Source organism: Fukomys damarensis, unplaced genomic scaffold, assembly GCF_012274545.1.
Source record: "Fukomys damarensis isolate Sample0158 unplaced genomic scaffold, DMR_v1.0_HiC HiC_scaffold_23, whole genome shotgun sequence".
NCBI classification, from domain to species: Eukaryota; Metazoa; Chordata; class Mammalia; order Rodentia; family Bathyergidae; genus Fukomys; species Fukomys damarensis.
Genome location: NW_022900935.1, coordinates 62129738 through 62142336, shown reverse-complemented (window position 1 = coordinate 62142336; position 12599 = coordinate 62129738). Strand labels below are relative to the sequence as shown.

The window sequence follows — 12599 nt, the reverse complement described above, 5'->3', positions numbered from 1 at the left end:
TATTATATGACTAGGTGTAGATTTTTTTTTATCAAGGCTAGTTGGAGTCCTATATGCCTCATTTATCTGTATGTCAAATTCTTCCCCTCTGTTTGGGAAGTTTTCTGTAATTAATTCTGTGAACAGCTTTTTTAAGTCATTTGCATTTTCTCCTACTACTTCTTGAATTTGTTATTCTTCTTTGTATCAACTAAGAGTTATTGGATCAATTTCTCATGATCCCCTACTGTTTTTAAGAGACCTCTCTTTTCACAGTCACTGACTGAAATTTTTTACCTTCTATATCTGAGATTCTATCTTCAGACTCTTTTATTCTTTTGTGAACACTCTCAGTGGAGTTTTTAATCTCCTGGATATCTGTTCAAATTTGTCCTATGGATTCCATTTCTTTCTTGTATTGGGCATTTATTATTTCCAATTCTTTCTTATGCTGGGCATTCATGGTTTTTATCATGGTCCTGAGCTCATCTATTTTCCTCTCAGTTTCTGTTCTAAAGTCACGAATTATAACTTTCATTTTGCTTATCATCTCTATGATTATCTGGGAAATTATTTGTTTTATATTTCTCTAGAGCCTGATTGATCAGTTTTGTTACTTCCTGTGCTTTGAGTTCAGGGTGTCCTGATGATTCATTGTCAGACTTTTCATCCTCATTTGCCCCACTATTTGCCATTGGTGAACTGGAAGTCTGCCCCTGTATCTTGCTTAAGCATTTTCTCATTTTTACTATTGTTGTTGGGTTGTCCTTAGTTTAACCTTTAGGTTATTACTTAAATCTTCCTGATATAGTTGGGCTGCAGCCCATGGGTCTCTAATGACTCATAGACATTCTCATTTTCATACTACTGAAGAAAACAGTTCATTGAATCAATCACAATCCTTCATCCTAATTGATACAATCAGCACCACAATATAATGAAGCATAATTTGCAAATTGACCACTTATGGTAGTCATCAGTCTATCACCTTCAAACCATATGAATTAAATTAAAATCAAGAAGCAATCCAAAATATGCTTACAGTGAATAAACTTTTCCGTAAGAATATTTGCCATTTAGAATGGGGGCTTAAGACAGAATTAAGACAAGAAGAGGAGGTAAGTAAAAGAATTAGAGAAGGTTTCATATGAAGCCAAAAGACATAGAATAACCAGACAATCATCAGGAAACTGTTAAATTCAAAAAGAAAAAACAAAATAGAAGTATAATAACCCTTGAGTGAGGTAGAATAACATAAGAAAAGAACATAAAGAAAAGAGAAAAAATAATAAAAGAAGAAATCTGAGTTAGGACAAGAGCAAAAACAGAAAGGGAGATGAGGGATACTATAGTGGAGTAAGAAATTGAGTTGGAGAAAGAAGACAGAAAAAGAAAAGAAAAAAAAAGAATTTTCAGAATGGAATGAAAAAAAAAAGAAACAAAAATGAGTTTGAAGGGCCTCTTTCAGACTATATCACTGCCATCATAATATACAATATGTGCTGCCATGTGCAGAGCCGAGTCCCCTGATCTCAGCTAGTTGGTGGCAGAACCCCACAAAGCAGACTGAGCTCAGGCTGCAAGGCCCAGACTGAGTTCCCCGACCTCCTGAAGGGCTGAACTCCACTCACTTCTACTATAAGTTTCCCCCACCACTTCAAGATGTTCAAAGTTAAAAGCTCCGGAAAATACTCTTGATGACACCTCCGCCTCTACAGAGTAGGTCCAAAGACTGGTACAATCAGGAGGTGTAAAAGCGCAAGGGGGAAGGTTGGGGGGGCGTTCGGGGGTGCCCACACGGCTACCTTTCTGGTGCTAAAGATGGCGGCAGCGGCACCAGCAGGGGAGGGCCCGGCCGAGCAGGTCCTCAGGCACTAAAAATAGCGGGAACTATGCCGAGGAGGGCTCGGCTGAAAACACCCTCTGGCGCTAAAGATGGCGGGAACGCACAGGGGAGGGCGGGGCCGAGAAGACGTCTCTGGCGCTGAAGATGGTAGAACGCCCGCCCGCAGAAGAGGGCCTTAGTTGAATTTTTGTATGAAATGTTTCAATCCTCTTCCCATCTCTCCAGTGTACATTCTGTAGCTATTTTCTCTATGGTCTGGGGGTTATATTTAAGATATTAAAGTTATAAAAACTAATTTGGTGCTGAGAATTTAGCTCAGTGGTTCTGCCACCTTTCTCACAAGCACAAGGTCCCAACTTCAATCCCAAGTACCCCCTAAAAGCCAAAAAACCCCACGAAAATTGTAATTTGAATTTGTACCACCTTCAGTAACATACAAAAACTCTGCTCTCTTACAGTTCTGTCCCTACCCCACTTTCAGTTGTCGATGCCACACAATGATATGCTTATACATTGTGTTCCAAAATCTGGTACTAATAATTCTTTTAAATGCACTAGCATCTCAGATTATGTGAGAAAGCTGTGCAGTTGCAAATACTAACTTTTAGACTAATAATTTTGAAAATGCATTAGTCTCTAATCACACAGAAAACCACACATTATTAAAATAAGCTGTCTTTTATAATTTCCCACGTATTTACCTCTACTGAGAGATCTTAATTTCTTGTGGCGGCATCCAGTTATTGTGTAGTGTGCTTTTGTTTCATTGTAGAGAATTCTCTTGAGCGTTCCATGCAGGACATGTCTGGTGGTATCAAAGTCCCTCATTTATTGATCTAGGAATATCTTAAATTCTTTCTCACTTTTGAAGGACAGTTTTGTTAGATACAGTTTCCGTGGTTTATAGGGGTTTTTTTCTTTTTGCATGTATTATTGAGTGTATTATCCCACTGCCTTCTGGCTTCCAATATTCCTGATGAGAAATTTGCTGGTAATCTTAATGAGGATCCTTTGTATGTGACAAGTTGCTTCTCTCAAGACAGACTCTTTGTCTTTGGATTTTTGAAGTTTTTAATGATGTGTCTCCGTGTGAGTCCCTTTGTGTTAAGGTTCTTGGATGCTATATTCATGTCCTTAGTCAAATTTGAGGAGTTTTTGGCCATTGTTTCTTCAAATATTCTCTTTGCCTCTTTCTTCCCTCTTCTCCTAGGACTCTAATGCTTAGAGGACAAAGTCCCCTTTGCTCACCCTGATTTCTACAAACTAATGGCATCTGCTCCAAGGGTGTGGACAACTACCTGCTATGGAGACTGAGTTGGAAGAGGGTAGCTGCTGCTGTGCTGAGCTGAAATTGGCACACACTAAGCACGATTAGGGCCCAAGCCTTCCTCCAAGAGCCTCAAGCCTTCCAGAGGTTCTGGAGTGCCACAGTGGCTCCCTCATGTGGACACTACAGTGCTGTCGCCCAAATGGGGAGATAGATCCCAGGTGCTTTCTACTCTGTCACCTTCTGGAACCTTTGACTGTAGCTATTTTAAACCTCCAAAGATATTTTTTTAAAGGGTATCATTGAGATATGATTTACATGTAATATAATGTAATTCATTCAAAGTGCATAGTTCAGTGACATTTAGTATGTTCACAGAGTTGTACAACTATGACTGCAATCTAATTTTGGCATAGTTCATCACCCCTAAAAAGGAAACCCCTTTGTAGTCGTTCCAGAGTCTCTTCCCTCCAACACCCGCCACCAACCTCTAGGTACCCCAATCTACTTTCTGTCTCTATGGATTTACCTATTCTGGATATTTCATATAAATAAAATCATACACTATGAGGTCATTTGTGACCAGCTCGGTTTGCCCACATAGTCTCTTGAGGTTCATCGAGGCCATAGCGTGCATCCTGACACATCCCTTTCCTTGACAGTTAGTGTCCCGTTGTATGGGTACATCACATTTTATCTATCTCTCCACTCACTGATGGGCATTTGTGGCATTTCCACCCATTTGCTATCATGAAAAATGCTGCCTTGGACATTTGTGTAGAAGTTTTTGTGTGGGAGCACATTTTAACTCCTTTTGCGCTGAAGAGTGGGATTTCTGAGACACGGTAACTCCACATTTAACATTTTGAGGATCTTCCTAGAAGTTCTCCAAGACTATTGTTTTCTTTACAGGCTATGTTCATTTAGAATTACTACCAAAGGCAGCCCTTTTCTTGTTTCTCATTTATTCCTACATCTCTACTTTCCTCTGGAATTATCTTACCATTATTGTTCCTTTGCAAATATCTTTGTCTTTATTGGGAATCACACTTTAGATTGATAGTTATTTTTGCAGCCCTTTGAATATACCATTCTACTGTCTTTTGGCTTTTGGCTCTTCTGTGGAGCAATCACCTGGTCATACTTATCATAGCTCCTTTGAGAGACAGAATTTTCCTTTCAGCCTGTTTGTAAGAAAGAGGGGGAAATGTTTTGTCTCTAATTTCTTAACAGTTATACTACAATGGACCCTGCTCAGGGCTCTCCTTGGTATTCGCTGGTCTTCTTAAATCGGTACCTCAGTGACTTTGATCAATGTGGGGGATTTCTCAGCTATTTTATCTCCAAATATGGTTTCTGTTGCTTTCTTCTCTCTCATTTCTTCTGGCATTTCGGTCACATAAATGATGGGCTTTCTTATTGACACTTACAGGGATCCAATCTGATGCCACTGCAGCCATCTCAGTCTTGACCACCTTTTAGCCAGCTGGGCGGCCCTGACACACATCCCAAACCCCGTAGGACAAACAACATTAAGACTGTTAGCCAGCCGTGCATGGTGGCACATGCCTGTAATCCCACCACTCGAGATGCTGAGGCAGGAGGATTCCTGTGAGTTCGAGACCAGCCTGGGCTATATAGTGAGTTCCAGATCATTCTCAACTATATAGTGAGACCCTGTCTCAAAAAAAAAAAAAAAAATACACCCTTAAAAAAGACTGTCAGCCAAGAGTGGGGTGTGACCATCAACGCCCAGATGGTTTTTCAACTGACGTTAGACATGTTACTAGTTTTTGAGAAAGGCAGCCCAGCTCTGTCTAGCTTCACATATAAGCCCTTTCCTTCAGCTTGGGGTGTGAGGATTCACCAGTCTCTCCGCCACCCAAGACAAATTTCTGTCCAAAAGCCTCCAACCAATTGTACTTTGTACAATCTTGGATCTGCCTGTCTTTCTTTGACCTCGGAGCACTTGCTACATTTGGTGGTGAGTCGTTACACAGCAAGACTGGGATTTCCTGAAACGTCACTTTGTGCGGATGGTGTCTTCTGCCTTGTATTTTATACCTTTTTGTCTTTTACACCTTTCTCTATGGAAATACAGAGTGGTATCAAAAAATACAGTGAATGCTGCTGCTGGGTGCCGTCCAACAAAAAAGCAGGCTCATAAAAACATTGCAGTGTCTTTGTAGAAAGGGAGGGATGGAGGGATACAAGGGAGGGCAAGGGAGTGGAGTAAAAATAAGAAACAAGATGGATTATGTAAAGGTGCAAATTTCCAACGATGACTGTCATATACCTTAATTGTATCAATAAAATTAATTAAAATTAACAAAAAAATGGCAGTGTGTCCCCACCTACTTTATTCACTGGATCTGGTACCATGTGATTTATGGCTCTTCCCCAAAGTAAAAATGACCATGAATGGGAAATGTTTAGCATCGGTTCAAGATGTGAAGGCAGCCACGACAGTTCAACTGAAGACTCTTACGAAAGAGGACTCCCACAGCTGGTTCAGAATGTGGGAAAGGATGGGACAAGCGTATTCAAAGAGAAGGGATTCATGCCAGCATGGCTTTCACTGTAGCATATCTCTAAATTTTAAACTTCTTTCAGTCACACTTCACGTTCTTCTGGCTTGTCTTCCCGTTTGTCATTTGTTGGTTTTTCTTTTCGGTGCTGTATGATATGCTGTTGTACCCTCCCATCAAGTTCTTCAGTTCTGGAGTTTTTCGTTTGGTTCTTTGTGATGGTTTTTAAAGTCCTCTGCCACAACTCTCAATCTTGTCTTCTTTGATCTCCCCGGATGGAGCAAGAGCTATTATTGAAAGTTGGCGGTGACTCTACTGTGGGCTTTTCCCACGTCATGGGCATTCTTGTCGCATATCTGTAGTAAGTAGGATCTCAAGCCTCACGGACAGCTGACTTAGTGGCATCTTGACTGAACAGTTGGAGGGGCATTTTCTCTGCCTAGGCAGAAAGGCTTTCAAACCATCCGGACCACAAGGGCCTGTGGAATTTCCTAGCCCTCGCCTGGCATCTGCACCATGACAACAGGCTGTGCCCCATCCTGCCTTTGCAGGAGCCAGAGCCTGAAGCCTGCCGAGCTGGGGTGCACTCGAGGTCACCAGTCCTTTCCAGGCCTTACACAGCTGTGAAAGATTCCAGCAGGAAAGGCATGGCCCTCAATTACTCGTCCCTTCTGGAATGCTTCCCTGGCACCCGAGTTGGCCTCTTGAGCTTGAGTGATCTCACTCATCAGTTGATTCAAAGATGCTTGTTGAATGAGGTTCTTGGCAGAACGAACCCCGACACTCCCATCCTACCTCAGTGGCCTCTGGCCCTAAAAGCTACAACTCGAGAGCTTCCAGGGAGGGATGAGAGGACCTGATTTGGGGGGAGGTTTTGTTTGTTTTCACGACTACCTTATAAAGATGTAATTCACATACCATATAACTCGTCCATTTAAAGTGGCAATTCAGGGTTTTTAGTATAATCCCAGAATGTAAAATCTACTTCAATCATATTTAGAATATTTTCATCTTTCAAAAAGGAAACTGCAAATCCATTAGCACCCACTTCTCGTTTGTCCCATTCTCCCCACCCTTAGACCCTGGAAGCCCCCAGTCTACTTTCTGTCTGTGCATATTCGCCGACGGTGGCTGTTTCACGTAAGTGAAGTTATGTAATCGATGGTCCTTCGGGCCGGCTTCCTTCCCTTCCAATAACATTTCGGAGGCCCGCCCATGTTGTAGCACGTATCGGTAGTTTAGCCCTTTTTACTGCCAAGTAACATTCCATCGCACAGATACAGCGCATTTTGCTTCTCCGTTCGTCAGCTAATGCACATTTGGAACGCGCCCACTTTGGTACGCACAGTGCCGCTACGAACGGCCGTGGACAAGTTTGCGCGGACCTGCGCGCTCTCGCTTCTGTCGGATATACACCTGGGCGCGGAATCGCTGGGGCAGGTAGAGCTCTACGTTTGCCACACCGAAGAACCTCCACACTGCTTTTCAGAAAGGCTGCATATCTCACCTGCGGGACAGCACCGACAAGGGCTTCACTTGTCTCCGGGTCCTCCCCAGTGTGGTCGTCTGTCTTCTCGGTTAGAGCCATCCTACTGGCTGTGAAGTTGCAGCTTGCTATGGTTCTGACTTGGATTTACCTGATGGCTACCAATGTTAAGCATTTGTTCGTGTGTTTTGGCCACGTGTATATCATCCTTGAAAAAATGTTTCTTCTGACCCTTTGCCTACTTTTAATTGGATTATTTGTCATTTTCTTTTATATTTTGTTTATGTTTTTGGTACCAGGGATTGAACTCAGGACCTTGTGCTTGTGAGGCAGGTGCGGTGCCACTGAGCTGCATCCCCAGCCCCAGTTTGTCTTTTTATTACTGAATTGCAAGAGCTCTTTATTGATTCTAGATGGTAATGTGCAAATATTTATTCCCATTTTCTTAGTTATCTTTTCACTTTCTTAATGGTGTCTTTTAATCTTAATGGCATCTTTTAAAACACCTAAGTTTAAAATTTTGGTGATATGTAATTTATCTTTTTTTTTTCCTGTTTTTGATGTTATACCTGGGGAGCCTTTGCCTAATCCAAGGTCATGATGACTTATGCCTAGGCTTTCTTCTAAGAGTTCTATAGCTTTAGCTCTTATATTTAGGCCTCTTGAGTTAATTTTATATATGGTATGAGGTAGGGACCCAGCTCCATTCATTTGTATTCAAAGACTTCTTGTTTTACTTACTGTTTTCTGTAACATTCTGGGCTTTATTCATGATCTTAGCAAGAATGTCTTGTCTCCAGCACTCAGGAGGCTGAGGCAGCAGGATCACTCTGAGTTCGAGACCAGCCTGGGCTACATAGTGAGTTCCAGGTTAGTCTCAACTACACAGTGAGACCCTGTCTCAAAAAAAAAAAAAAAGTCTCATCTTATCCTACTTACGATGGCTCAGGAAAGTCAGTTTTCCATCATGCACTGTTTCTGTAGTGAACCCTATGGACAATTATCCCCGAGGATTAGGATCAGCTGTGGCCTCCTCATCCCAACATTGGCTACACAGACTCTGGATACTCCTAATATAATCAATTTTTCCTTTTGGCAATCATCAACCGTTTCTACCCCACTTTGCTAAAACACGAATACTTATGTTGCAACTGAGCTTGCAACTTTTTTCCAGAGACAGCCAATTTCTCACTAGCTGGAGACAGGAAACAGGGACAAGACCCTGTTGAAGTAAACTTCCTGGGGAAGGCATCAGATGGAGCAAGTAACTCGGTACCAAGCCTACGCTTCAGAGAACCTGGGCATCCATAGCCCACTGTCCGCTAAAATCCAGGAAGGGTCCTCTGGAGGGCCATTGCTTATTGGTCACTATCGCCCCAGCACCCAGCACATGGGCTGCCACAAAGCAGGACCAAGGCAAATGCGAGGAGGAAGAGTGGGAGGGGTGTAAACGCCAACATGAAAGAATGTGGGAGGGTTGGCCCACAAATGATGGGCACCAAAAGGGGCATCAAAAGGGCCCTGGAGCCAATGGTGCCTCCTTTCCAGTGGCGGCTAGGCCAGCAGCAGTGGGACCATGTACGCGGGCCAAGTGACTGTCAGGAGAGAGGCAGTCAGTGACGACGGATGGCCCCGACTCATTCCTTCCAGGCACCTTTGGGAAATGCTCTCTGCCCCCTCTCCCAGCTGCGGGGGAAGCGTGCCTCTGCCCAGTGGCCTCAGTTCTATGGAGGTGGGAGCCTTCTCTCTCTCACAGATGGCAGGTTTGCAGTGTCTGGCCACAGCTCAAGGCTGAGCATGACCACGTGGACCTACCCAGGGCCAGGCAAAGGCGGGAAGCCAGCTGTTTACCAGCCTGCTGGCTCCTGCTTCCGTGCTGGACGCTGGAAGTTGGAGGAGGGCCTGGCTGCTAACCCAGTTGGCCAGCAACAAAAAGAAGAAGGAGAAACATCTGTCCTTCACTGCTCAGATGAACAGGGGCTGTTGGTCTGTGTATTCAAGCCTGTAGGCTGTTGCAGTCGGGTACGTGATAACCTCCAAAAAGACCAGTCTTATAATCAGGTATCTGTGGTTCTGACCTCACTTGGAATAGAGTGTTTGCAGGTGTAATTAAGTTCAAGATCTCAAGAGAAGAGCATCCTGGATTTAGGGTGAGTCCTAAACCCAAGGTAAGTGTTCTCTTAGGAAAAGGGAGGGAGATTTGAGGCACACACGTGAAGAAAGAGCAGGCAGAGATTGGACTGATGCTTTCTGAGCCAGGGAATGCCTGGGGGTCACAGGAAGCTGGAAGAGGCAGGAAGAACCCTCGCCTAGAGCCGTAGGAGGAAGCAAGGCCCTGCCTGCCCCTTGATTTTGAACTTCCGGCTTCCGGAACTGGGAGAGGATACAGTTCTGTTGTTTTTCAGCAGCCAGGCTGTGCTCCTCTGTTACAGCAGCTGCAGGGCAGACAGTTGTGAGGGTTGTGGCTCAGCCAGGGCACTGCACCCAAGGCTTCTACTCTTCCCAGGATACCGCATGGTAACTCGGGAGAGCGGCCTCTGCCTCCAGCTGTGGCGCACGAGTCCCAGGCCCACGGTGGGTGTCAGGGTGGGGAGGCCAGGTAGGAGGTCTCAGCTCAAGAAGCAGACAAAGGAGGCTGGGATGCTCACATCATGATTCCAAGTTTAATGCTTCCTGGAAAGAGCAATGTGGGGCACAAGTGAGTCTCACAGAAACGCGGCTTTTACAGTCTGACCAGCAGAGGGCCTTCAAAGGCGGGCACTGCGAACCCCACAGCCCAGGAGACAGGCCCCAAAGGGAGGAAGCATAAGTCAAAACCACGGGTCTCAGGCAGCAGGAAGGAAGGACCGTGCTGTTGGGTTAGGGACCGAGGGCCTGAGCTGGTGGGCAGAGCAACCTGGGCCCCTGAGCACCAGTGTGGGGTGAGATGGGGGAGGGCTGGCAGGTTCCCAGGGAGCAGAGAACCTGCCCCTGCTGCCTGCTGCTGCTGAAGATAGAGCCAAAGCCAGTGGTAGCCAGAGCACCTGTGTGGCAGCAAAAGGCTCCAGCAGGGCACCTGCCTCTGCTCCATTCTACCCCTCAGAGAGAGCGTTGAACCCCAGTGGCTGGATTTCTATTTCTTCATTTGCCCTGGCCCCAGGACTGACCTAATAGGAGCCCTGGAAACAGGTGGAGGGGGCCTTTCCAGCACCTTCCTGCTGTCCCCTGCCCCTTAGCCCAGAGAAAGCCCCTCAGTGTTGCCTCGGGCTGTTGGCAGCAGGGCTGGGTGAAGGCCATGGAGTTCGGATGGTACCATCACCCGGCTGCAACCAATGCAGCACAAGCTGAGGCAGGGACCCTAAGCCTGGAGGAAACAGCACCAAGGTGGCGTGAGGTGGACTGACAGAAGCAGAATCAAAGGCACAGGCGCTTTTGTGGCTGACCTGCCTGGGAAGCAGAACAGGAAGCTGATGCCTGAGCTGCTAACATGAAGATCCCACCCAGGGCCCAAGGTGGCCTGGGGAGCAGAATGGTGCTTGGACGCACCAGGAGCTCTGCTCCCCAAGAGAACATCTGCAGGCCTGGGGTACCTGAGGTCCCCAGCTACTGTCCATAAGCTGAAGCAAGCAGCCTCTTCGACCAGCCCAAGGCCAAGGGCAGTGGGTATGTCTGTCCCTCTGGGGAGCTGACACTCACTGCCCCAAGCCTAATGCCCTCACTGTTGTGGCTCAAAGAGACCTGCTGAGTCCTCTCTCAAGGCCACAGTGACATCAGCAAGACAGGGACACCAGTTTGCTGTTCCCCAAGAAGGTTCATATGTGGCCTGATGTGATTAAGCCACACATGGTCTCCTGGGCCCCTGAGCTCCTCCCTCAGCACTTGTGTTTCCCCTTTAAATCTGTTCTATGGTATCTCAGGCAGCGACCCTGCAGTGAAAACACTCCCCCTCATAGAGCCAGCTGGCTAGGAAAGCAAAAACAGCAACACTTTTCTTCAGCCTCCAAGGTTGACCCCACTCCTTTGGAGCCTTTAGCATTTGCTTAATTACTTCCAGGAGCTGGAGAGGGGCCTGACGCTGTGGGACGGTGCAACGCCAGGTCACTTGAGGCTGTATGCGCACAGCGGGCTGGAGGTGCCGCTGTCCTGCTGCTCATGGGCTGGTTCCTCTCTGCCGACAGCAGCGGCCAGCGCTGGGCCCATAGGTCGTCTTGACTTCCGACCCACTGAGGGTGTCTCGTCGATGCCAAAGCTGGGGAAGCAGCAGGTAAAGAAGCCAGGACTAGAGGAAGAGCTGATGGGGTCAACCTGGCACTGGACCCCAGGGTCCGCAGGGTACAGGCGTGCAAGAGGAGAGTGGCTCGGCGCTCTGTGGCACGCAGCAGGGGCACCACTAGGGTTCGGCGGCATGCTTGACCAGATAGCCGCTGAAGGTGACGTAGGTGTCGAACTCGTCGCTGAAGACGGCGTTCTCACGCTCGCCCTTGAACAGGCGCACCCACACCTCGTCCTGCTCCTGCAGCTCCAGCATCAGGCTCTGGCTCTGCATGATGCTCCGGTCACTCACCTGGGCGTACAGGATCACCACCTCCTCCGTGTTCCTCATGATGTGCAGGTAGGTCTCCTTCTGGTTCCACGTGTGCACATTGAGGCTGAAGAAGTAGATGCCAGGCACGTAGCAGTAGAACCTGCCCGTGAACATGTTGAAGTGACCATAGAGGTTCACGAACTCCGTGTCGAAGACCACTGTCTGGTAGTAGTCATTGCTGTGAAGGGGCTTCTTCCGGCCCACTGAGAAGGCTGCATAGTGGTTCTTGCACCGGTCCCCGGGGGCCCCCATGGACCCCTTCTGCCCTTTGGGTCCAATGTGACCCCTGGCACCCACAGAACCCGTCTTGCCGTATTTCCCTTGAAGGCCACGATCTCCTCGGTCACCCTTCTCACCTAAAAGGGACAGGAAGACAAGGGGGTCAAGAGAGCAGCGCAGTGGTCGGCCCGCACCTGGGCTTCCTGTCCCTGGCCCGGGCGCCATCCTGATTCGGCACCACAGCCCTGACCTGGCTGGCTTCACCTCTGCCGCAACCTGCTGAGGCTCCCATCCCAGAACCAGGGAAATTTGATTCCCAAAACAGTCAAGCTAGCAGACTCAGTTACAAGGATTGATCTACTTTCACCCAGACACAGTAGCTTTGTTTTGTTGTTGGTTTGGTTTTTGTTGTTGTTGTTGTTGTTTGTTTTGTTTTGTTTTTCCTTCTGGAAAGCCCTGGTGAAGATAAAGGAACATAGGGGTTTGTCCACAAGCAACAGGCTCCATGGCCAGGCCCAGGCTCACCCCAAGCAAACCGACTTCAGGTGTCCGGGCTCAGATGGGGGCAGGTTGCAAGCTTCCCACAGGACTGTGCAAGCTTGGGGGTGTGAGTATCAGAAAATGCGCCTCAAAACAGAGACCTCAGAGCCCTGCTGTCCACCCTGCCACAGCCTCGGGTTCCTCTGCTGCTCTCAGCACTGTGAGCTCCT

At 47.1% G+C, this 12599-nt stretch overlaps 1 protein-coding gene across 4 annotated transcripts in view; it reads right to left on the bottom strand.

Annotated features, from left to right (window-relative positions):
• Positions 1–8467: 8467 nt before the first annotated feature.
• C1qtnf1 (C1q and TNF related 1) overlaps positions 8468–12599 on the bottom strand; it is a 28561-nt gene continuing 24429 nt past the window's right edge. For 3 of the 4 annotated variants that reach the window (XM_010618525.3, XM_033767514.1, XM_010618522.3), the window contains one exon: positions 8468–12026. In XM_010618525.3, the coding sequence (XP_010616827.1) occupies positions 11476–12026 (551 nt within the window). In that variant the 3' untranslated portion in view covers positions 8468–11475. The remainder of the gene's footprint in view (positions 12027–12599) is intronic. The other variant, XM_010618523.3, reaches the window with a different exon arrangement.